This window comes from Calonectris borealis, chromosome 4 (genome assembly GCF_964195595.1).
Source record: "Calonectris borealis chromosome 4, bCalBor7.hap1.2, whole genome shotgun sequence".
NCBI classification, from domain to species: Eukaryota; Metazoa; Chordata; class Aves; order Procellariiformes; family Procellariidae; genus Calonectris; species Calonectris borealis.
In genome coordinates this window covers 20,645,525-20,670,569 of record NC_134315.1, presented here as the reverse complement: position 1 = coordinate 20,670,569, position 25,045 = coordinate 20,645,525, and the positions used below count along the sequence as shown (strand labels likewise).

At 37.6% G+C, this 25,045-nt stretch overlaps 1 protein-coding gene across 4 annotated transcripts in view; it reads left to right on the top strand.

The window, feature by feature from the left end:
• DHX15 (DEAH-box helicase 15) overlaps window positions 1-25,045 on the top strand; it is a 51,412-nt gene that overhangs the window by 10,845 nt on the left and 15,522 nt on the right. For all 4 annotated transcript variants that reach the window (XM_075148853.1, XM_075148850.1, XM_075148852.1 and 1 more), the window contains exons 3-10: window positions 146-339; window positions 1,495-1,654; window positions 2,066-2,284; window positions 16,040-16,207; window positions 20,272-20,358; window positions 21,954-22,103; window positions 22,277-22,385; window positions 23,506-23,697. In XM_075148853.1, the coding sequence (XP_075004954.1) occupies window positions 146-339; window positions 1,495-1,654; window positions 2,066-2,284; window positions 16,040-16,207; window positions 20,272-20,358; window positions 21,954-22,103; window positions 22,277-22,385; window positions 23,506-23,697 (1,279 nt within the window). The remainder of the gene's footprint in view (window positions 1-145; window positions 340-1,494; window positions 1,655-2,065; window positions 2,285-16,039; window positions 16,208-20,271; window positions 20,359-21,953; window positions 22,104-22,276; window positions 22,386-23,505; window positions 23,698-25,045) is intronic.

Genomic DNA, 25,045 nt, shown 5'->3' with positions numbered 1-25,045 from the left:
CTGTCTGCTCTCATGCTTTGGATATTTTTGTGCATGCAGTTTGCATCTCAGTGGAATTATAACTAACTTTGTGATACAATAAAAAGGTTACAGATTACATCTGGCTATTTGAAGCGTGTTTAAAACTGAATTTTATTCTTGACAGATCCCTCAGTGGTGTGTTGACTACATGCGCTCTCTACCTGGACCAAAGAGGGGAGTAGCATGTACCCAGCCTAGGAGAGTAGCTGCAATGAGTGTGGCACAGCGAGTTGCTGATGAGATGGATGTCATGCTGGGCCAGGAGGTTGGTTACTCTATTCGATTTGAAGACTGCAGTAGTGCAAAAACCATTTTGAAGTAAGTATGGCAACTGTAAAGATATAACACAGCCTACTTGGAGGTGGGGGGAGTCCCAGGGTAGTAAAGGGTGTGAGCGAAGTTATGAAAGGAGTGATGAGGAGGGGAACAAATCTATGGACAGGCACCTTCTATGTCTGAGTGAAGAAGAGGCACAGGAGCCATAGCATGAGCTAAGAGAAACCTGGGGTGTGGGGCTTGAGTAGAATTGAAAATGAGTCATTCCTCCTAAAGAAATCACTGCACCCTATGGAAATTAATTTTAAGTGATCCATAAAGAAGAGGGTGATCTGAAGAAGTATTTTTATGATTAAGGTGCTATTCAGAATAAAGCCCTTCAGTATTCAGTTTCTCTTCGTGTTACGCATTCAGCTGACCTTTGTCTGTGGTATCTTCCTACTCAGGGTAATCCTGATGAAGATCAATAGCTTACTTCAGTAAGGAGAACTACCACAAGGTTTCAAAACTGGCCTATACCTGATTCTGGGACGCATAATCCATAGTATTTTAGTTGTCAACTGTTCTAGATTCCTGTGCTGTGTAAGTGGAACCAGGCCCACTTAATACATCATTTGGAGGTGACATTCAGAATGCTCAGTTAAAAAGGATTCCACATAGTGTGGTTCAAGGAATACTGCCTTTCTATCAAAAAGATGTCTTCTCTTTTGCTCAAACAAGTAGTTGAAGGCTGGGAATAAAGTTAATGTGTAAAAAGAAATTTAAGTGAGATGCCAAAGCAAAAAGTGAACAGATGATCTGCAGACAGAAAAGGGAAGAAACAATGGCAGAAATAATATTTCTAGGATTTTAGAGGTTTTCCCCCCTTTCTTTTCCCGTCTCTGATTGTAGACCTGGAGGTCTGTCAGTAATAGTCTACAAATTAGCTAAAATGTTGCTAAACCTTGTTTCCCCTTCCCTTTTTTTTTTAAGCTTCCCCCTCTACTCCCAGATTTCACTTACACTCTGCAGTAATTTCTATTTGAAAACTTAAAATGAGCTTGTTACCTTGTTGGAAATAGTTTACTGATGTTTCTATTTAAAAAAAAAGTTGTTTAAAAGCTTAGTTCAAGCAACCTAGTGAATGATATGGAAGAGGATTCTGTATCAGACTTACTAAATAAAACTTGTGTTTAAATTGCTTTTGTTTGTATTCAGGTATATGACTGATGGTATGTTACTTCGTGAAGCAATGAATGATCCTTTGCTGGAGCGCTATGGTGTTATAATTCTTGATGAGGCCCATGAGAGAACACTGGCTACTGATATTTTGATGGGTGTTTTGAAGGAAGTTGTAAGACAAAGATCTGATTTGAAGGTCAGTAATGATGAAGCCCAACAGCATCTCCTTTCTAGTTGCAGGCATACCGAATAAGGTATCTGTGTGCTTATCATTAGCTGATTTTTATAATCAGCTAAAGTAGATCAACTGTTTTTTGATCTAATCATAATCTGTATTGGAAAGATAAACCTAGGAAATTCTTAATGCAGTTTGTATTGAGGAAGATATTAGAAACAACGTAATTGTAGCTTAACCCTTCTATATTTGACTAGGAATTTTTTTGGACCTTCGTAACAAGGGTGCTGTATTCAGGTGATAAAAGCATGTTTAAATCACAGTCAACCATTGAGTTTAGTTGCTTACTATTACATATTGTATGCATAACATTTCACAAATTCTTATTAACCTTTGGAGTAACTTTCTTTTTTTTGTTTTCCAAACCTACAGGTTATAGTTATGAGTGCTACTTTAGATGCTGGCAAGTTTCAGATCTATTTTGATAACTGTCCTCTTCTAACTATCCCGGGTCGCACCCATCCTGTGGAGATATTCTATACTCCAGAACCAGAAAGGGACTACCTTGAGGCTGCCATTCGAACAGTGATCCAAATTCACATGTGTGAAGAAGAGGAAGGAGATCTCTTACTCTTTCTTACTGGACAGGAGGTACTTTCTTCCCCCCTTTTTTTTTCTTCATCCATTGTTCCATACAGAAACTGTCTTAAGTGGTTTGTGTAGACTGACATGTTTAGTTTCCGTTTCTAGTTTGTCATTTGAATGACCTGAGGTTCTCTACCTGCCATACACTTCAGGTCCTTAATTGCTGTATGTATCTGTAATATGCATATGCTACGCAAGCCCTCTCTAAAATGAAAATTCTCATTTTACTCATGTAATTCTAAAGTACAAACCTAGAGTATGAACCCTGGGTTTGTACTGATGTGAATTCAAAAGTTCTGGGTACCTAGTACCATCCATGTTTTGAGTGAAAGTGTAGTTCTGTGCACTTCTGGATGTGTATTGTACAACTTAATCTGAAGAATAACACTTTGGTTCTGCTACTTAGCTATCAGTAGTAGCTTTAATAAAAATGTCTGGGTTTTGTTTTTATGAATAGGTTTGAGTATTAGGTTGTAGTCTTTCTGTACCACAAATACTGGGAGTTATGTGTCAGAAATGGACTCAGTGGCTTGCAAAAGAGGATTGTACAAAACATGTAAGCAAAACTACATCAGGAAACAAGGATTTTCTGGAAATCTTAAATTCTTTGCTTGAAATGCTGGATTGTTTTTTTCTTTTAGTCCTATCTGTTTCTTTGAAGCTCTATTGAGTTGTCCCTATGAGATCAACCTAAAATTAATATTTTTATCAGGGGGAGAAGTGCAGTTAGCAAAAATGTTTTTCTGACTCATTCTTCTTGCAGTCACTCCTCTTGAAGAAAAACCCTTCAAAGGGTGTGGAACAATTCAGTGTCTTTGGTCTAAGCATACACAATCTTAACTATGCCAAGGGGGAAAAAATGGTAGAAATAACTTATGATGCTACAGGTACACAGGCTTCTTGAGTCAATTTGCCAGTCATAAAGTTGCATTGCCTCTAGATGAGTTTTAAAAGACATTTGATTAAAATGTCTTCTGGCAGGTCGTGTCCTCCCTTAGAAAACCAAATCAATGACTGTCCCTGTAAAAGCAGATACTCTGGCGTTTATGTTTGTCCCTCTTTGTTTGGAGTATTACTATGAGTTAAAAATACTTCAATGATTGTGGCTTTGAAACCTCCCTGTTTAGTTTTAGTTAGAAGTTCTAGTTCAGACTAGTATGGCAGGTAAATGTGAGAATTCGTGAAACAACTGTTGCAAGTGGGTGAATGAACCAGTGGCAACAGAAAAGAACACTGCTGCCCAACTGTTTTAACAGATTTTGTTTCCTTACGAGCATGCTAAATCAGGCTGGTCTTTAACCTTTCATGAAGAACAAATATTTGCCCTTCTAATTATCAATTAAAAATTATGTCCTTGCTACATCAGTTGCTATGTATTGCTCTAAATAATTTGTTATAACGATTATGGGAGTTGGGGGTGGGGGGGACTGCCTTCAAATGTTACCAACTCTGAGCACCACTCTTGTTTGGCAAATGGCTCCAGACCAAACTGGTCTAGTACCAGCCAGTGCTACAGAGATACTCTGTTCTATTGTATGAACAAGTTCTTTGATTTCCCCTGGGTTAATTTACAGGACATAATGTATTATAAATAAATTTTTAATAAAATCATGCACATAATACATGTTCATACGTACAGATATAATTATGCATAAATGTATCTAACAATATCCCTGTATTGTCTTACTGAATCACTTAAAACTTGCATTGGTAAGCCACCATCCTCTGGTTTTTGTCTGGAATTCTCCAGTCCACATATCCATGGATGATGCTGTTTGGGGGCACTGTTGTGGCTCTGCCTGGAGCTAGTCTGAATTTAGCTAGTTAGCATGAGGTTGAAGTCTGGTTTAGCTTCTATATAAGAGCTTTGAAGTGTTATATCCATTTTGATTCAGATGTTTTGGGGCCTCTCTTGAGGCCCATCGTTGAGCCTCATAATACAGTCGACATGTGTACTACGGTTGAATCTAAAGTGATAGGACCTAATATAATCTCAAGAACTGGGAAGTGTGCTCTAGGTACCACTACGACTATGTGGTTTGGGTTCAGTAGGCTTATAGCTTGGCTCTTGCCATTGATTTTTGCTAGCTCAGGGCAGAAATGCGTTGTAGTTCTTTTGCATTCTGGAAAACAATATGAGCAGGGTGCAGGATGATTTGATTTTCTTGTCAGAAAGATGCATTTACAAAGCCAAATGAAGTTATATAAGGGAAGATGTTTTAGGTGAAACCTTGCAAGCGTGAACTGTTTTGGGTTTAAGAGGCTTCAGATGAGGAGTAATAGCAGTGGTCTAAGGCAGAATGAGGGTTCTTACTAGCTGCTGCCTTCACTTCCTGCTGAACTTGAGCTAATTTTATATGGGCAGTAAGATGGATAGCAGTTAATTAGTACAGATTAGTTAAGACATAAAGTTGATGATAGAACCTGGAGATAGTAGGGAAGATTCTGTGTTATCAGGCCCAAAAATAAAAAGAAATTTAAATACATTTGGAAACCAAAGGAATCTTAATTGTATAAGCCTGTTACAGGGTGAAGATAAAATTGTTGTTAATGGTGCAGAAATAAGTGTTCGATAAAAACTTCCTTCCCGAATCCTGAAAGGAGCAAAAGTATATGATTATGTTGCATGAACTGCTTTTCAGTCTATTAGTAACAAAAGAGGATGTTTTAAAACGTTTTGCTTAACATTTATTAGGAGTAAACATTTTGAAACAGGACTTGTATTGCACAGTTCCTGTGAGGAGGAGAGCTCATCTGTTGATTTTAAAAACAAAAAACTACCCTGGTATATCAGGGAGATTCCAGAAGATGGAAATAGTGTTCATGTTTCATGCCAATATTCAAAAAAGGGATAACCTGAGAACCTGGATAACTCTAAGCCAGGTTGCCTGTCATCAGTCACAAGCAAAATTGGAAACTCTGACAGGTAATTCTGTTCACAAGGAAGTAGTATAATTACATTTCAGTCAACGTGTCTTTCTTAGACAATAGGTTTTGTCAAATTTGTTCTCAGCCATTGAGATTACAGATTTGGTCTAGTTGTGTAGATACATATTTGTTAAATTTGACTTTAAATGTCTCAAGACTGGCTCACCTACAGATCTGAGGTAGCTGGTTTATTGTCTACTGGAGTTCTGCTAAAACAGTATTAGACTTCACACTCCATTAAGATCAGTAATCTGAGAGTAGGTGTAAAATCCTTCCAGATTAAACTTGTGGGGTGGGGGAGGCAGAAATAATGACACAGAAACTCTCTAGATCTCTCTACATACCTTAGTAACCTAGGCACTTGTGAATGCAAAGTGCGTTCTATGCCACCCCAGTACCCTTTTCTCCATAAAGCCAAATGCATCATTACATATTTAGGAGAGAGAATCCAGGCTGTGTCTGGAGATTTGAAGTACAGATCAGCACTGTTGTTCTTGATTGTAGATAAATATACTGAAAAATATTGCTGTGAAGTTCCGGTGTCAGTGTTCCAGAAAGGTTTACAATGTGATGTTGGTAAAACTGATGTTGCTACAGGCCACCCGACCAGGAAGACCAAGCGGATAAGGCCCTCTATAGACAGATAGGAGCAGCCTCATGTTCACAAGCCCTGGTCCTCATGGGGGACTTCAGTCACCCTGATATCTGTTGGAGGGACAACACGGCAGGGCGTAAGCAATCTGAGAGGTTCCTGGAATGCATTGATGATAACTTCCTTCTCCAAGGGTTAGAGGAGCCAAAAAGGAGCCAACGAGGAGAGCATCCAATGATGCTGGCCAATAAGGAGGGGCTGGTGGGCAATGTGAAGCTCAAGGGCAGCCTTGGCTGCAGTGACCATGAAATGGAGTTCAAGATCCTTAGGACACCGAGGAGGGCGCACAGCAAGCTCACTACCCTAGACTTGAGGAGAGCGGACTTTGGCCTCTTCAGGGATCTGCTTGGTAGAGTACTATGGGATAAAGCCTTGGAGGGAAGAGGTACCCAAGGAAGCTGGTTAGTATTCAAGGATCACCTCCTCCAAGCTCAGGAGCGGTGCATCCCAACAAAGAGAAAGTTGGCAAAAATGCCAGGAGGCCTGCATGGATGAACAGGGAGCTCCTGGGCACACTCAAACACAAAAAGGAAGCCTACAGAGAGTGGGAGCAAGGACAGGTGGCCTGGGAAGAACACAGAGAAATTGTCCGAGCAGCCAGGGATCAGGTTAGGCAAGCTAAAGCCCTGATAGAATTAAACCTGGCCAGGGACATCAAGGGCAACAAGAAAAGCTTCTATAGGCGCGTCAGTGATAAAAGGAAGACTAAGGAAAAGGTGGACCCTCTCCGGAAGGAAATGGGAGACCTGGTTACCCGGGATATGGGGAAGACTCAATGACTTTTTTGCCTTGGTCTTCACTGGCAAGTGCTTGAGCCTCACCGCCCAAGCCGCAGAAGGCGAAGGCAGGGACTGGAAGAACGAAGAGCCGCTCACTGTAGGAGAAGATCCAAGTTCAAGACCATCTAAGGAAGCTGAAGATGCACAAGTCCATGGGACCTGATGAAATGCATCTGCGGGTCCTGAGGGAACTGGCAGATGAAGTTGCTAAGCCACTATCCATGATATTTGAGAAGTCGTGGCAGTCCAGTGAAGTTCCCGCTGACTGGAAAAGGGGAAACATAAGCCCCATTTTTAAAAAGGGAAAAAAGGAAGACCTGGGGAACTACAGGCCAGTCAGTCTCACCTCTGTGTCTGAGAAGATCACGGAACAGATCGTCCTAGCTATGCTAAGGCACATGGAAAATTAGGAGGTGATTGGTGAGAGCCAACATGGCTTCACTAAGGGCAAATCATGCCTGACAAATTTGGTGGCCTTTTACGATGGGGTTACAGCATTGGTGGCTAAGGGAAGAGCAAGTGATGTCATCTACCTGGACTTGTGCAAAGCATTTGACACTGTCCCGGACGACATCCTCATCTCTAAATAGGAGAGACGTGGATTTGATGGATGGACCACTCGCTGGATAAGGAATTGGCTGGATGGTCTCACTCAAGTTGTGGTCAACGGCTCGATGTCCAAGCGGAGACCAGTGATGAGTGGCGTTCCTCACGGGTCGGTATTGGGACTGGCACTGTTTAACATCTTTGTTGGTGACATGGATGTTGGGATTGAGTGCACCCTCAGTAAGTTTGCCGATGACACCAAGCTGTGTGGTGCAAGTTGACGTGCTGGAGGGAAGGGGTGCCATCCAGAGGGACCTGGACAGGCTTGAGAGGTGGGCCCGTGCAAACCTCATGAAGTTCAACAAGGCCAAGTGCAAGGTCCTGCACATGGGTCAGGACAATCCCAAGCGCAAATATAGGCTGGGCGGAGAATGGATTGAGAGTAGCCCTGAGGAGAAGGACCTGGGGGTGTTGGTTGATGAGAAGCTCAACATGACCTGGCAATGGGCTGCAAGTGTACGGAAAGCCAACCGTATCCTGGGCTGCATCAAAAGAAGTGTTACCAGTAGGCTGGGGGAGATGATTCTCCCCTTCTACTGCGCTCTCATGAGACCCCACCTGGAGTACTGCATTCAGCTCTAGGGCCCCCAACACGAGAAGGACATGGACCTGTTGTAGTGAGTCCAGAGGAAGGCCACGAAGATGATCAGAGGGCTGGAGCACCGCTCCTATGAAGACAGGCTGAGACAGTTGGGGTGGTTCAGCCTGGAGAAGAGAAGGATCTGGGGAGACCTTATAGTAGCAGCCTTCCAGTACCTGAAGGGGGCCTACAAGAAAGCTGGAGAGGGGCTTTTTACAAGGGCACGTAGTGATAGGAGATGGGCTAATGGCTTTAAACTGAAAGAGGGTAGATTTAGATTAGATATAAGGAAGAAATTCTTCACTATGAGGGTGGTGAGGCACTGGAGCAGGTTGCCCAGAGAAGTTGTGGATGCCCCATCCCTGGAAGTGTCCAAGGACAGGTTGGACGGGGCTTTGAGCAACCTGGTCTAGTGGGAGGTGTCCCTGCCCATGGCAGGGGGGTTGGAACTAGATGATCTTTAAGGTCCCTTCCAACCCAAACCATTTTATGATTCTATGATGCTATGAAAAGAGTTGCAAAATATTTTTGAGGTTTTGGTAGAATGTTTTGTAAATGAGGATTTATTTTAAAGGAACACTTTTTTCACCACAGGGCAGCTGGTTAAGCACTGGAACGGAGAAAGAAAGTAGCAGAGACTTTCTTATGAGAAAATTGAAGTCAAAATTGCCAACTTTTTTAGCCTCAGTGGTAGTGATTGGGTGAGGTTAAGGCAGTAAGTGTACTGGGCTGCAATGAACACATTGTGTCTCATTTAGCTGTGGATAGAAAGTATTGAGGAGTTGGGGAGCATAAACTGAAAGAAGAGTAATAATACTGTGTTCAAGTGCTAAAGGGAGGAAGCTTTTTTTGCTTTTCATTAATTTGAGATGATGTTGATACTAAATATTTCAAATAGACCAGGTCAAAAAGATCATAGAGTCTTAGAATTGTTTAGGTTGGAAAAGGCCTTTAAGATCAAGTCCAACCGTTAACCTAGCACTGCCAAGTCCACTACTAAACCATGTCCCGAAGCACCATGTCTACACGTCTTTTAAATACCTCCAGGGATGGTGACTTAACCACTTAGCTGGGCAGCCTATCCCAATGCTTGACAACCCTTTTGGTGAAGAAATTTTTTGTAATATCCAATCTAAACCTCCTGATCCTGAATACAGGAATCATGCTGAGACAAGTTCAGTTTTGACTTGTTGTCAGAGCAGTTCTCAGTTATGGTCAAGTATCGACTTGCTCTATGGATGATTTTTTTTGTCTAAGCATGTTACAAAGTTTTGTTTCTCTGAATTTGTATTCAGAGCATCTCCTGAAATGGTGTAGTTCTTAGGGCCAGTTCTTTTTACTGTTGTTTCCTCATTTTAGCTTGTAGCACTTTGCTTTCATTCGTAGAGGAAGAAAGGGAATTAGTGAAGTTCCATGCAGCTTTAAGGACAAAGACAAAATTTCTAGAAGGTTCATGTCATCAAAGCCAGGTGTGGCTGGCAGTGCCCTGTCTGTGTTAGGAACTCAAAGAGAAGGGGGAAGGTTAAGGTGTTTACCATATATTTTTGGTTTGGGAAGTCCTTTTTATTTATGCACTTAGTGTTTTTTTCCCCGGCATACTCATTTTACACAAGATAAAATTGTCTTATACTTTTTTTTGGCATTAGTTTCCTTCAGGGTTTAACAGTTATGTCTTATCCAAGGTGAAGCTAAATCTAACTGCGTATAGTGTAGCAGCTGATCTGCTGTAAAGACTGTCATCTCCTATTTAAAAGAGTTTAAATTATGTTCTAACTGGAGCCGTCTTGAAGTTTTGCTCACCTCATGAGATTCCTTAAGTGCTCCAAATACAGGGTCAACTGAAGAAAGGGTTTCTGAAATACTGTTCCCATGGACCATGTTTACAAAATCATTGAATTGTTTTGCATGCCAAGTGCGTGAATTGTTCCATTAAATGTGCTTAAAATGAGTCATCAGTCATCACTAGTCAACATTTTTTTGTAGAAACAGTTTTTCTAAAGATAATGGGATACAGCGTAGATCTTAAGATTGAGTGGAGTCTGACCAACAAGTCAAATGGATGTTTACATAAACCAGTTTGGCCTGTGAGACAGAATGAATGCCAGCACTTGAAGTACTTTGGTGGCTCAGGGTAACTTGTGGTTGGTCGTTTGGTAACTGCTGTTTAGTATCAGTGCAATTTCAAGCCTCATCCATGGCAGCAGGGGTGGGTCCTGCACTCAAACAAAAGGGAATGGAATTCAGATTATTGGATTGTTAGCTTAGCAGGAGCAATTTAACTCAGTAACTTCATTGCTGCTAGTCTTCCTAGGTTTCTTTTTATGTTTGGGTTTTTTGATTGTCATTCAATGGAACTTCTTTATGTAAGAATCCTGACAGTATTTGTTCAGCACAAACTTTCTTCTTAAAGATGTGGTGCACTCACTCAATAATATATGCAACTGCTCCTATAATTCTTTTCTGTTTCTATTCTTACTAATAGTAACCTTTCAGTATGAGCACCTCACTTTTTACTGCAGAAATACCATTGGGGAAAGAATGAAAGTGAATTTCTACTGAGCCTTCAGTTTGAATAGTGTAATGAAGACTTTATTTTCAACAGCAGATAAAGAAAAAAAAATGTGCTATGCATGATAAGAAGCAAAATTGGTCTCTTCTGTGGTTAATTTTATACAGCTCCTTTTAGATGAACTGCTAATGATATGTTCAAATCCTTAGGTTTTTTTATGCAGAACTAGGGAATATTAAGTATTGGAGTAGTGAGATGATAAACAGTGGAGATGTGGTGTTGGAGGCAGCTGGGGAGGTATTGGTTTGTGGTTCATTTATTTCTGAGTCTCTCTTTCTTTGTTGTGTGTTTTGACACAGAGCCTGAGGAACCAACATGTTTCTAAGTTAAACTGGCACAGACCATCTTTAAAAGTCATACCTGGAAGATTTTCTGTGATAAGGCTTTCAAAAGTGAGATCTCTTAGAAAAAAATGATTATTACTAAATATTACTTAGTAATACTAAGTCCTGTTCACGTTTTCAGTCTTGTTAGTATTTACTAATGCAAATCAAAGAGAATTGGGGGAGATTGGGTGGGATTTAAGCACTAGTCCCTTAAGTGGTGCTCTTGAAGTTAAGCTATAGAAAAACTATCAGTTCTGTCCCTCTGAAGTTTCAAATGCTGAGGGCTTTTCATCATATCTTCCCAGATAATTGCTGTCATTTTAAAGAAATGGGCTTCTTCAGGAGACCTTCCTTTTGTCCCCTTCCCATGCTGTCCTTTGAACAGTGTGGAAGGTTTTATATTTACTTTCTGCAGTGAGGGATAAAAAGGAAACTTTAGCACTGTTATGGTGATAGAATTAAAAAGGATTTAGTTTTACAGATAAGAGAGGTAGGAATTCAACTCTACCCTCTGTGTCTTGTTCGAGCTGAAGTAGTTTTTCTGCATGTTCTGGGATGAGGGATGCAAGCAGTACTGGGCAGTATGAGAGAGAGATGGAAGACAGAGGGGCAGACTGTGAAAAGACAATCTTGAGTGTTAAAAAAACTAACCTGCAGCTAGTGCTTTCTGTGGTTAGTTTAACTGTTGCAAAGGAGTAAGAGGCTGTTGACCAGAGAGCAGCATTCAATACTTGTTGTACAAAGAGAAACGCAGCCAGGTCTGTTTCCACAGTTACAGCCCAGCAATTTTAGCTGTGAAATATCTTCAGGTGACATTGAATATGTTTATCTTACTGAATGGTTGAAGTGCTTTGGAGTACTTAATTTTGATTACAACCTGAAGCATTAAATACACTTCCTTTATGCCTGAAAAGCACCTATAGCTCTTTAGTTTTCTTTCTTGAAACTAAGATGTGTAACCTTTTTCATAGTGTGCGCATATTTTGTGTATTGTTACTATAGTATTTAACGCTATTCATGGGTGAGTGTGTGTGACTCAGGACTGCTGTTTTGGCTTTTGAGTACTTGTATGTATAGTTATACACGCTTAGGTGAAGTCTTCTCACTGTATTTCACTGGAGCTGGAGCAAAGGTTCTGCTTTGCGTTAGCTTGAATCATTTAATATAACCAGTTATTTCACTTGTAGATGTATTGATCTGCCATGAGAAGGGAAAAATAAAGAAAGCACCGTGCTTTTAGTTTCTTGAGAGCTTGTTATGAATAGTAGGCATTGCTGTCCTCATCCAAAGGATGCTAAAATTGAATTTAAGCAGCAATCCCAGCATTCTGAGAATTCAGGACTCCTTTTGTCAACAGGCTTCAGACTCAGAGTTTCCCTCTGGTCTGGTGGATCTTTGCATTTCTAGCTGCACAGAAACACAGCTTCAGAGGAATTTATTCAGAGGAATAAAAATCACTGCATCCAAGGGTTTTTTCTAGGCACTAGTCATCAGCCTTCCTTTTCTTCGGAAAAGTGGGTTAAGATGGAGTAAAAATCCTGTCAGATTCAGAAGGCATAAGTAACCTACTTACTGTTATGTGAAAATATAGATGGCTGCACTAAAATCAGAGGGAAACTGTGCACCCTGTTCTTGCTTTGTTTTCTAAACAAGACATTGCTAAGCATTGGTTCCCATACAGACTTAGGTCTTGCTGAAACTTGTGGCACAATGGAGGTTCCCGTTGAAATCTTGAAGCTTTTTGGTGTCTCAGAATTGCTTTCTGATACTTATGCTCCTGAAATCCACCTGATTTGACAGGTATTCTAAATATTGCCTGTTGTCTACCAGTGGTTTGAAAACCAAGCAGCCTGCTCAGGGTTGTGTGTAGAACCAGCCTTAATCACACGAATTTCTTGGAAGGAACACTATTTAAATTAGCTTAAATTTGATTTAATAGTAATAATATTGCTTAAATGAAATTGTTTTCCTGGTTACTGCATTTTTTTCCTTTTGTAAACTATCTTTATTTAGCTGTAGCTACAAAATACAAATTGTTGACTTTCTCACTTGGATGTTTAGATGACTTTGTTTTTCCTGGTTGAAAAATATTCACCACCTCATTACCTCCTTGAGCACCAGTATGTCCATAAAAAGAAATATTTTCTCTTTGCTGATTCTTGTCTGTCTTTAGAGCTTTTCCAAGGAGAATCGCTTATGCTGTTGAGGGTGTAGAAGAATGCTGAGGACTCCATATTTAATATTCAAAGTATACTACTATGGAGTTCTTAACTGCTGCTTGATTCTAGTTTCCCTAATGTTGCAGCTGAACGATAGGTATTGACATATATTGTTAATTCATTTTGATTGGATCAAGCAGGAAGTTTTTGGAAACTTTAAAGTACATACTAGACTGGGACAATTCTGATGACTAGATGTTGTGAAGTATAGATACGTTGTGTGTACGCGACACTTGCAGCCTGAGATAAATGAGCATTTTAGTTGATGGAGTAATCCCTCTTGGAGGGGTTTTGTAATGGATTTGGAGTAGATGGTGTGTAAATATTTAAATGTGTGTGGTTGGTTGTGGTTTTTTGGTTTTTTTTTGGTTTTTTTTTTTAAATAAAAGCCTTTCACACTTGATTAAGGCAGGACTATTGAATTAGACTTGCTAAATCTTTAGAGGATTAAAGTTAGGATTATGCCTTCAACTGTGTCTCTTGAATCTCCAGACCTAAATGTTTTCATGTGATACAAATGAATCTTTAACACTTAAATGAATCCTTAATACTTTCAAACTATTCTTACTACACATATGCCTTCTAGATTGTGTACTTTGGGAGACCAGTTTTAGTTGTCTGCTGGAATTGGAGGATGGTTGTGGCTACAGATACACTTTTCTGCCAGTGTGGTAAATAAAAGGAAACCACCCTTTTTTCTTGTCTCTCTTTTTTTTTTTTATTATTATTAATTAAAACAATTCAGTACTAAAGAGTTCTCTTTTACTGTCTTTAGATGAGTGGCAGTGGCTCTTGGTGACTTGCATCCTTCTTTCAGCAGTTTATGATGAGAGGTTCGTAGTTACCTCTGCAAATCTGCAGAGAGTAATGGTTATATATGCACTTGTCATCTCTATGTTGAAGTATTTTAATGAATCCTGATTAGGGATACTTTGAAGCTACATTGGGAGACTGTAGGGAGAAACAACACTTCGGTGTCTTCTGAAAGATGATAGGTGGCTGTGAACACGTGTGGCCTGAAGAGTGTAGTGCTTTCATTTATCACTTCTTGCTTGTATTTTACTGTCTCTTAAGTATAAAACTGTCCTGGAGTCTCTAGTTGTTACTGTTGAAGATTAAGCATCCTCTCTAGCATCAGAGACTCCGGCAGCCCAACTACACAGTGTAATCTGCTCAAATTCCATGGAACAGTGTAGTGACCTTCAGATCAGGAGCTAAGGTCTGTGCTGTATTTTTGTTTTAACATTTGGCTTGTGTGTGAAAGATACAATCTAATTTTATATTAAATATTTAACAGGCCCAAATATCAGCTTATCAAGACTTTGAATGGGTGCAAACTTGAGAGGGAGTGTTGCTGCCTAGTTAGTCAACTATTTATTTTAACATGTTGTCTTTTAAGCACCATTATTAAAGTATTAATTTACTGAGCTACTGTGTATGATCTGTCAATTAAGTTAGGTTTTTCCTTCTCACTGGGAGGCTATTACTGAACTTAAAGGGATTTATTGACAGAACACCAGGTATTGACATCTGTGTAAAGAAATTCATTCTTTGTTAATAAACCAGTAGGGGGCATTCCAGCTCAGTTTCTTGTATGCCCCTTACATTTTATGACGGGTGTATTGGATTTGTTGGCAAAGTGCACCTTTGTTTAAAAGGTTTTTTGTAAATATCTGCAGTTCATTCAAATTGGCAAGATAATGCCAGAAAGCATTAGGCTTACTATTAAAGGGCTCTTTGACATCAAAGAGGAAGAGCTTAATTTTGCCATGCTTACATTAATTATATATGCTGATCAATACAGAACATGAGTATTGTATTGTCTGTTCTTCTTTAAAATGTACTCAATACAGTTGTGCTGAAAACTTAAAAGTCTCTTTAAGAACAAATGAAGAAGACCCAGATTTGTTCCAGGATCTGTCTGAATTTATGGTTTTGAAAAAGGAGGCTGCTTTTGCTTTTCTAATTACAGTTTAAAGCAGTAATTTTACAGAGCCTTTAGATTAACCTGTTCTGTATATTTGCTTGAGGGAATTAAGTATCACTTTGGCTTCAGGCTGGTGAATTATTTGTGTTAAGGGAGGTCTGGCCTCTTTTGTCGGTGTATGTTGTAGCCATTTTTTGTTCTTGCCTACTGCTGCTTCTTGTCATCATGACTTCATTCTCCCATCAGTGGTTCAGCTGGAATATCAATAGTTGGCAAGCGTGCCTCTTAGTTACACCAGTGGAGGCTCTGTTGTAATTTTTAAGGTGAAGTTAATGAATTGTGTGAAGTTAATGAATTCATTAACCTAAATTTCTGTGTACTTTAATTTTCATTAAGTCTTGTCATAATTATAGGTCACCTAGCTGACTTAAATGTAGTTGTTTTTAAAACGAAATGGAATTATAAATGATTGGGCTGTGGTGAACTCTTTTGTATGGTAAGCTAGTCAGAAAATAGGCTAGCAAATACTGTACAAAATACTAAGGTAAAAAAGGCATGAAAAATCTTTCTCACCTTCAGAGTATTTAACTGACTTTTCCTAAGCTTAAATGATATTTCAGTTAATTTTAAAGTAAAATCTGAAACACTGGATTGAGAGGTTTGGTTTTCAGCATCCATGTTTATACTGTAAAGATGTTTGTTCTCGTTAGGTACAATGAAGCAAATCTTCCATATAATTGCATTAGTGATACGTGACATTAAAGCTTAATTGGCTTATTTTAAATATCTTGCACATCAATGTCTTTTAGATTGTGAAAATTGAAAAGGTCATGAGTGCAGTTTAATATTCCAGGGTGAGAGATTTCAATTTTAGTACAATTTGTAGAGAATTAATTAGGAAACATGACTAAAAGAAAAAGGATGTTGAATGCAAATTAGGCTGTTCATTAGAGTATAGAAGCTGAAGCATTTTGAAGTATTGTAGAAATTCGATTGCAAATTCAGTAAGCACCTTGATTTTTCTTTTTTCTGAATTATTTTTATTTTTTAAAGTAGAAGTTATTGTAATTGTTCTTCAGGGTGTAGACTTAATATAATTATCATAAGGCATTCTAAAATAAAATGTGCTGCCTTTTTCATGGGCTTCTCTTTTAACCAATATTTTTGTTTTGCAGGAGATTGATGAAGCCTGCAAGAGGATAAAACGTGAAATTGATGATTTAGGCCCTGAAGTTGGTGACATCAAAATCATTCCATTGTATTCCACCCTTCCTCCACAGCAACAGCAAAGGATTTTTGAACCTCCCCCGCCAAAAAAACAAAACGGAGCAATAGGAAGAAAGGTAAATAATATGCTGTTTTAGTACGCTGTTCAGTAACTAGCTACTCACAGTTGTGTGGGCAATTAAATATGAGTTTCAGCTCTTAAGTGTATTTGGACAGCAACAAGCAGAAAGTTTTTTTGATGAAGCCTTAATAATCCCATATTTTATTACATTAAAATTTTTAGATAACTTGGAGTTTGTTTCTCAGTGCAATTCAAAATTCTGGCTTCCATCTATAAGGCCAGAATGTTCTAGTAACAATTTGACTGAGTGGGAGTGGCATTCATTTAAGTTTCTTATGAGAAATAAGGTAAGTCAGATTAAATACTGAATTTGACAACCACATGATTTATGTGGAGGAATGGGATTTTTTTCACTAAGTAATTATTCTAACACATTTATTTTGGAAACAAAATGGACTGTTTCTTCAAGGGACGTTATCAGGCAGGTTTTGTCTGTTTCTCAAAGTTTATGAGAAGGTGCAAATTAAAACAAGTACATTGAAGTTAGAGATTCATGTTTTCTGTAATAGTAAGCAAGGAATTGAGATTCTTTCATTGGACGAAATGGATTGAGAAACTGAAAAACTTGAAATGGCACTAGTGAATGTTCTTCATAAAATTAATAGTTTGATTCCTGAATGCTCACATAAACCACATTAGAAACTATGTGGCTATTTCTCTAAAACTGAACATTTGGAAGGAGTCTTAATAGAGCTTCCCCAAGTTAAACTAATGCTATATGAGACTGTAGTGATCACAAAGTTAAGATATTGAAGGTCAAAGCTGAATCATACTATCTGCTATAGGCAGCGTTTGTTCCTTGATTATTTGCTTCTTTTTGTGCAGTACAATGCATGTAGAATACTAGTGACAACTTTCTAATGTTCTGGAAGAATAAGTCACTTAATAAATTTAGTGAAATGATCCTCTCTTTTCTATTGAAGTTGATTGCAAAAAGAATTCAATCTGAAATCATGAAATTAATGCTGTAACAAGATTGTATTAGCAAATGACTTAAATGAATGAAATTGCTTTTCAGTGATGAACAAGTGATAGCTGTGTATTTCATTAAATTTTCACTCATGTTTAAAACTGTGCACTTCAAAATAGGCAGTTTCTGGTTTTCTTGATAAGGATAACAGATGCAGTGTGTAGCTTTCATTATGTTGAACTGACAAAGCTAGTACCAGTGTCTAAGAGGAAGATATTCTTATTCTCAGTGTAGCAACTATTTTACTACAAGAAAAATTGCCAAGCTGGAAAGATACCAACTGTAGGCAAAAGCAGGCACAAAATACATAAGGAACAGATTCAGACCTATAAATCCATTATGGGTTGTTTTGGGGTTTTTTTAAGACCACTTCCCTCTTTGGCTGAAATGTTCTGACTTCTGTGTTTTGGTTTTTTTATCTCCATAACAAATCTTGCAATGAGTGAAAGTGTGTCTGTGTGTGTTGTAAATTTGTTTAAATGTTGTTTTAGTTTCAGTTAGTCTTAGTGATCAGGATATGAAAAGTAGGACTATCTGTTGCTGGGCCTCCACTATCTTAGAAAATGTCTGCTTTCACACAGTCTCCTGTGGGAGTTGAACCTAGTTTTTAGAACTGCTGAGGAGAGAGGGCTAAAGTTCTGATGGTTATAAAACTTAAGTGAAGTGCTTGTAGTATCTGAATAAGTATCTCCTGAGCTTTAACTTTGTGAAAGAAAAGTAAGATACTGGAAGTTGTGTGGCATCTTGCAGTGGTAGTGGTGTTAACAGCTATACTGATATAGCTTGATAACTTAGCACTTTTTTGATCCTCTTAGATGTGCTAGGCAAGATCAGCTATTATTGCAAAAAAGCTTAAGATTAAAGACAAAAAAATGCTTTTATTAGTTACAGTTAATCAGAATATTTCATTTCTACTGTGGAGGAAGGTGATGATGACTTAACAATGAGCCTTTCTACTCCCCTATCTTATCCCTTCTTTCTAAACTGCTTTCTACTTTCTGTTTGAGGAGTCTTAAACGTTACTAATTAATACATATGCAAGATAGATATGTTATATATATGGATAATATGTATATTTTAATACAAAATACACAAGTTACAAAGTAACTTATTTAAATTAATCTCTAAAACTCTTTAGTATATCAAACTGGTAATCTGATATTTAAAAACATTTTTAATGTACCCATTTCAGTAATTGCAAAACTGCAGTTAAAGCTGATTAGGTACAATTTATTATTTTACATTATTTAGCGCTAATTTCATTTGTTTGATTTCCAAGTAACTTTGTACTTTGGTTTAGGCTTGAAAGATTTGGCTTAATTTCCTCAAGTTTTTCCTTAAATTTATTGTCTTTTTACATTCATCAATTGTATTTTTTAAGCAGTGTGACACTAACAAATGAGGTCTGTACAGACAACAGAATCCACTGTGTAAATAACTGTTTTTTCCTTCCATTTTTGGAAGGTTCTGTACGATTCAAGTACAAGTTAAGTAAATTCAAGTACAAGTTAAATTGCTGGACCTTTGTGGACTAAGCATACTAACAGTATTGAGCTATTGGTGTTGAAGTGTCCTCATAGAAATTGGTGATTAAAAGCAGGACCAAAACCTTTTGATGCTGCTCTGTAATTGGTATTTGAAGATTCTGGATATGGATGCTTCTATAGTTAGTAGATCCAAAAAAACCTGAGACTTTTTAGATAAAGTACACTCTGTAACAGCAAGCTGACTGTGGATTGACTAGCCTTTTAACGTGAGAGTGCTATTGCATTTGCATATTTAATGACTTGCAGATTTTTAATGAAAATATATTGTGCTTTTGTGTCAGCACTTAATTGCATTGATGTTTGTGGCTTTTATCTCTGACTAATCTGCAGGTTACCTGTGAATAAAAGGTGTACAGTGGTTTTGTTTGTTTGAGGAGTTCTAAGTAGCACATCGTTTCAGGGTGGAACACCATAATTCCAAATTATTTTCAAATTTTCTTCCATCAAAATACTGCTTTTAATATATAGTAGTATTTGGGCAAGCTTGGACCTTAAGTGTGCTTAAGAAGAGACAAGCTGAGAATAATAAGTAACTGACTGGCAAAGTGATGAGCCAGGAGGGAGCGAAATCAGCAGGATTGTCAATCTAGTCCAGCTACTGGCTTCATTGTAATTCTGGACAAATCGTTAGGGGTGTCTCAAATTCTAACTGCTAAACTGAAAAAAATGATGACGGAATGCTCTGAAATTAAGAGGTGAAAGGTAAGTAGTTTTGATAAAGTGCTGAATAGGTTTTGGGTCTCTTCTGAGGTAGCTGATTAACCTTGCTAATAATGTGATTTAATATGGTCACTGTTGGGATGAAAACTAATGATATCTATAGACTGTTACACTGCATCTCTGGACATAAAATCTGAATGATGCTGAATCAAGCCTCAGAACTCAGATGTCATCTTTGCTTTAATTTTTGCATGAGACTTAACCTTCCAAAAATTTATAGAAATTTAAGAATGTAACCTTAAAAATATGTAAAGATGTTTGAATAGCTGGTATTTTAAAAAGACAAAGTTGAAATTAAATATATGTTGTTCAGGATTTTAGCTGGAATGTATAGATAACTGTTTTATTCCAAACAAAGTAAAAGAACATACTGTGCTGGTAGTTATATAACCTTTGTTTTAATATTATTTAACCAGTTTGCCCTGTTTAGGCTTCTTAAAAGTTAAAAAGCTGGAATTAACAGGTGATGTTAAAGGGATCCAGTGTAACTTATCATTTTGTACCAGAGATATGAGAAAAATTTTGAATAGAGGTTTTGTAAATAAAATATTTGCTCTTCTATTTCTTCTTCTCAAAACTAACATTTGTTACATTGTTAATAGAGACATATGGGAGCTGAAACAGTGGACAAAAATTGCTCTGATTTCAGTAGAATTTCATCTGGTTGATTTCAGATCATCCTGTAAAAGCGTTGGAGCACAGCTCTGGTAGTTATTGATGAAGTGAAGAAAAGTTTGCTGAAAATTCTTGGTGCAGAGACAGGATCAGAGCTCTTCATCGTCACGACAAAGTAGTTACATTTACTGTTTTCTTTTTCAACAGGTGGTTGTGTCCACTAATATTGCTGAGACATCATTAACAATAGATGGTGTTGTGTTTGTGATTGATCCTGGCTTTGCAAAACAGAAGGTAAATACTACTTTTCTCTTTCTTTATAGTAGGAAAGATACTGGAATCTGGTTTGCTCAGGCAACTCTTCCCTTTGTAGAACACTGATAGATCTTTGCCCAATTGAAATCTTGACCTTCGTTGTTTTGTTTTTGTTTTGGTTTTAATTTATGGTAGGTTTTCCACTTAGTCTGCAAACTTTTAGATACCTAGAACAATCCAAAACAGTGCAGTGCAGAAGAATTTTATTTTCAAAAAATTGAAATGTGAGGATTTTGAGAGTTAGGCCTGGAATATGTATTTCCTAGATACTTTAAGAAGGGTGGTTTTGTACTGTGTGTTTATGCTTGAGAATGCTCAAGTAAAACCAAGAGATCATATGAAAGTAAATAAAAATGGTGCTAGAAGCCACCTCTTCTGTTAAGTCATCTTAGCATAGAAAACTCCAGTGCTAAAATGAGAAGAGAGAAATGATACCTAGGGTAGTATTGTTTCTTGTCAGTATTTATGATGTACTGTTGCGGCCCTGAAGATTGTCATCGAGCTTGTATTATGCTTCTTGGAACATCATAGCTTCTTCAGAGGAACGGACATAGCTTGCCTACAGTCAACCAATAACTAAAGAAAGGATAAAATACAAATCTCTTAATCTTCATTTAGTTTTTTTGCTAGCTGTAACTGTCTTTATAACTTGGTTTCTTAGACTTTTCCTTTAAGATTTATACATGTTGTCAGCCTTTTAAACTTTTTCAAAATGAGAGATGCAGCAGATGCGAGTACAGTGGATAGATCTTCATACGCAAGTTTCAATCACCATTTAGGCTGAGTTTTTTTCGCAAGTAGTTCTTACACTGGAAGAATACCTTCTGTAACAAGAAATAAACTTTTTGTACATGTTTAATACCTATTCACACCAGGAGGGTGTTAAAACGTTGGCCAAAGAACATCTTCAACTGAAACTACTATCTTGACGACTTTTTTTTTTACCGTGTATTCTTTTCCATGAGCCCTAATGAGTTGGCAAGGCTGCTGTTTATGTATGACTGCAATGGAAATTTTACAATAAATTCCAGTGTATATTTTGTACTGTGACAGTCTGCATGTACCCTTCCTTGAAATACAGTCTTGCTTTGTCATCGGTCTGATTTTTACAGTTGTGTTCAGTGTTAGATTTTTCTGACCTCTAGAACATGATTATTCAACCTTATAATTGTATCAAGACAGCTTTTTTTATGGAATTATTTGTGCGTCAAGAGTATGCTTAGCACTCTATAGAACAAATTGAACACATTCCTTCTGCCTTGAAAATCTTATCTAAAAATACACACATTTAAGGAGGACAGGGAGCCTGGCAGGAGTTGTTGTTAACAAATGAATAAAAAGTAAATGCTGTTCTCCAGACGGTTGTATTTGAAGCTTTCTGTCACTGATCCAAAGGCTTTTGTAGCCAATTTTTTTTCTACTTTCAGGTATGTACAACTTGTGATTTCCTAGTCAGAAGCTGTGTTTGAAAATAAGTTTAAAGCAGTCTTTTTTTTTTTTTTAGATATTTGTCTTATCCATGAGTGGTGTTCATTCTTTTCCTTCTTTCCTGCTCTGATTCCGCTTTCAAATAGGTATACAATCCTCGTATCAGAGTGGAGTCTCTCTTGGTGACTGCGATTAGTAAAGCTTCTGCTCAGCAGCGAGCTGGCCGTGCTGGTCGAACTAGACCAGGCAAGTGCTTCAGGCTTTATACAGAGAAGGCTTACAAAACTGAAATGCAGGTGAGATTACTTTTTTTTAGATTGAGTATGTAGGAACATCTGATCGATACAGGTAGCTGAGTGCCATGCTACCAAACAAAATCAGAATTTAAATGCTTGTGTAGTTTAAAGTGTTTGGAAGAACAAGTGCTCTGAATTTTCTTTTTTCCCCTCCCCTCCCTCCCCCCCCACAGGACAACACATACCCTGAAATTTTGAGGTCTAACTTAGGATCTGTAGTATTGCAGCTCAAGAAGCTTGGTATAGATGATTTGGTGCACTTTGACTTTATGGATCCTCCAGGTATCTATTTCTATTTTATCTTGTCTACTTAAGTGTTACGTTTTGACTTCTGAAATCTTTATTTTGGTGAATATTTTATATAGTAGCAACATGGGATAAATTCTTTATGTTTTTTTCACTGGTTTTGTTGTAATCCATAAGGAATGTCTTTTATCCTGAAATTTAGTGCTCTGCGTCTTATCAAAGCAAACTTCTTACGTTTCTGTCTGCATAACAGCTTTTAATGGAATCAAGGAATCTACTGAATGCCCCTTACCTGCAGAGGATAAGACAAAATTATGGGCATTAGAAAAATCTATTACTTGATGAATTTTTTTTACTTATCACCTTGATTACACATTCTAATTGTGCATCAGTTAATAACTGTATGTAAATAAAATTGACTAGGGCTTTTAATGCTGAATACATGTTTTTGGCTCAAACTATAAAGTTAATGCGCATCTCCCTTCTAACAGCGTTAAATGTTCATATATACTTTAAAAATAACTGGGTTATATTGCTAATTAAAAACGTAGATTGGGCATATATAAACACATCAAAGTTGGTTGGTTTTTCTGCCCTAAAATAAAAATATAGTTTATAATCTGTAAGCTTTTAAATAGCTCTACAGGACATTTGCATTCTTTGTGTTATGCAGCATGTATGATAGTTTAGCCAGGAAGGCTAAGGATTTCTTTCTGTTTTTCTTTGTGGGTGTAATATATACTCTCTGTGAGGAATGCAGGATTAAGAGAACATTCTTATAGACTCAGATTTGTGAAAGACTATAGCTATCTAAAGTTGACATGGCTGAAATTTTAGGACTGTATCAATCTATTTGGTGTGGAACAATGGAAAACGCATCAATGCATGGCAGGGGGGGGAGTGATATTACTGTGATACTGAATATTTCACAGTGCCACTGCTGCCTGAATTTTAAAAAGCAGTAATCTTCAAATATTCAAAGCTTTTGATCCAGTGAAGAGTTCTTCTAAAACTGAATTTGGTAACAATTTTGTGTTTGGAAGTCAGTTGAATGGAGAACGAGCAGTAAGATGGCTTATAATAGTCTGTGCTTCCTCATTTTTTGCTTATTCAGAGCAGTTCGATTAATGTGCCTACCTAAATATTTTTCTTTCAGCTCCTGAAACTCTGATGAGAGCCTTAGAGCTTTTGAATTATCTGGCTGCTTTAAATGATGATGGAGACTTGACTGAGTTGGGATCCATGATGGCTGAATTTCCATTGGACCCACAACTGGCTAAAATGGTTATTGCAAGTTGTGACTACAACTGTTCTAATGAGGTCCTATCTATTACTGCCATGTTGTCAGGTAATAGCAGGGAAAGAGATACTAAACAAAATGCAGATCTTCAGTTTGGGGAAAATTTGAGTTTTCGACATCAAAAATATAAACATTATAAATATATTTCTAATAAAATTAGAATTGTTTTTGAAACTTCATATAGGGTTTAATCAATCATTATGGGTTTACGTAGAGACCTTGAAGCTAATGAATAGTAAAGTTAAGAAATTAACAGCATAAAATGGTCAAACAGTTTGCTCCTAACATTAGTTAAAAGTGAATGTATTTGAGTTGATAGAAGGGAAAAAAATCAGGCTAGTGGAACAGAATTTTCCTCTTAGGCTCATAGTCAGGACCAGAAAACTCAGCTCAATCGCTCTGTTTTTAAAGCAGTGAAATCTATTTTGTATTATTCTGCACTTTGGTAAATCCCAATATTTCTAAAAGGATTACAGTGTAATTTATATTAAACCGTAAGCTTGTACATGAAATGATGATACATTTTTCAGTCATTAAGTGGTAAAGCTGAAGAACAGTCATTACTTTTAAAGGAAAGAAATAAACTTCGGGGGAGGATGTATATTTATAAGAATTAAGTTGTGTACACAGCTGTACTTTGCTGCTGTGTTATGTGAATAGCACTGCGTTAGAGCAGAGCTGCTTGTCGAGAGAGCTTGATGAGAGAAAAATGTTATGAAGCAAGCCTTGTATTTCATTTCCCAGTTATGTAGAACTGACTTTGTTTTATAGTTAGTTGTTATAGGACAAGCAGCAAGATTTAGTCTGTTACGAAAATGGGGATATTCTTACTCATAACTGCTCTTTTGTCTTTTGGGTGTGCTGTTTTACCAGGCTCTTCACAATGCAGGTGTACTGGTTACATGCTTAATTTGGTTGAATAGAGAAGAAAAGGAAAAAAGGGGGAAAAAAAATGTTTTGGCTAAGTGTAAAATCTGTTGCTTCAGTTTAGTCTTACAGTATATTTATATGAAATTTTTTAAGAACAAGCTAAAATGTTTGTTGCAGAGTTATGATTGTTCAGACTCAGAGCAGATGGGCAGGGCAGAATTGTAACAATTTTTTTAATTAAATGGTAGGCTTAATTGCGGAGGTGGTGGTAGGTTGGTGCCTGTCTTTCTCTTCCCTTCCCCCCTCTCTCCCCAATCTCTACTACAGAACAGTAAGTCTAGTATTTTTGTCTGTGGTCTTCAACTGATTTGTCTTATTCCTCTTTATATTTACCTTTTCCCAGGCCATGATACTTTTTTTGTTTTAAGGCACAATTACTGTAATGATAAATAAGTTTAAAAAAAAAAAAGGGGTTGAAGCTTGTTAATGTATGGGTTGTAACTAAAATTCTGCTCTTAAAAAAACC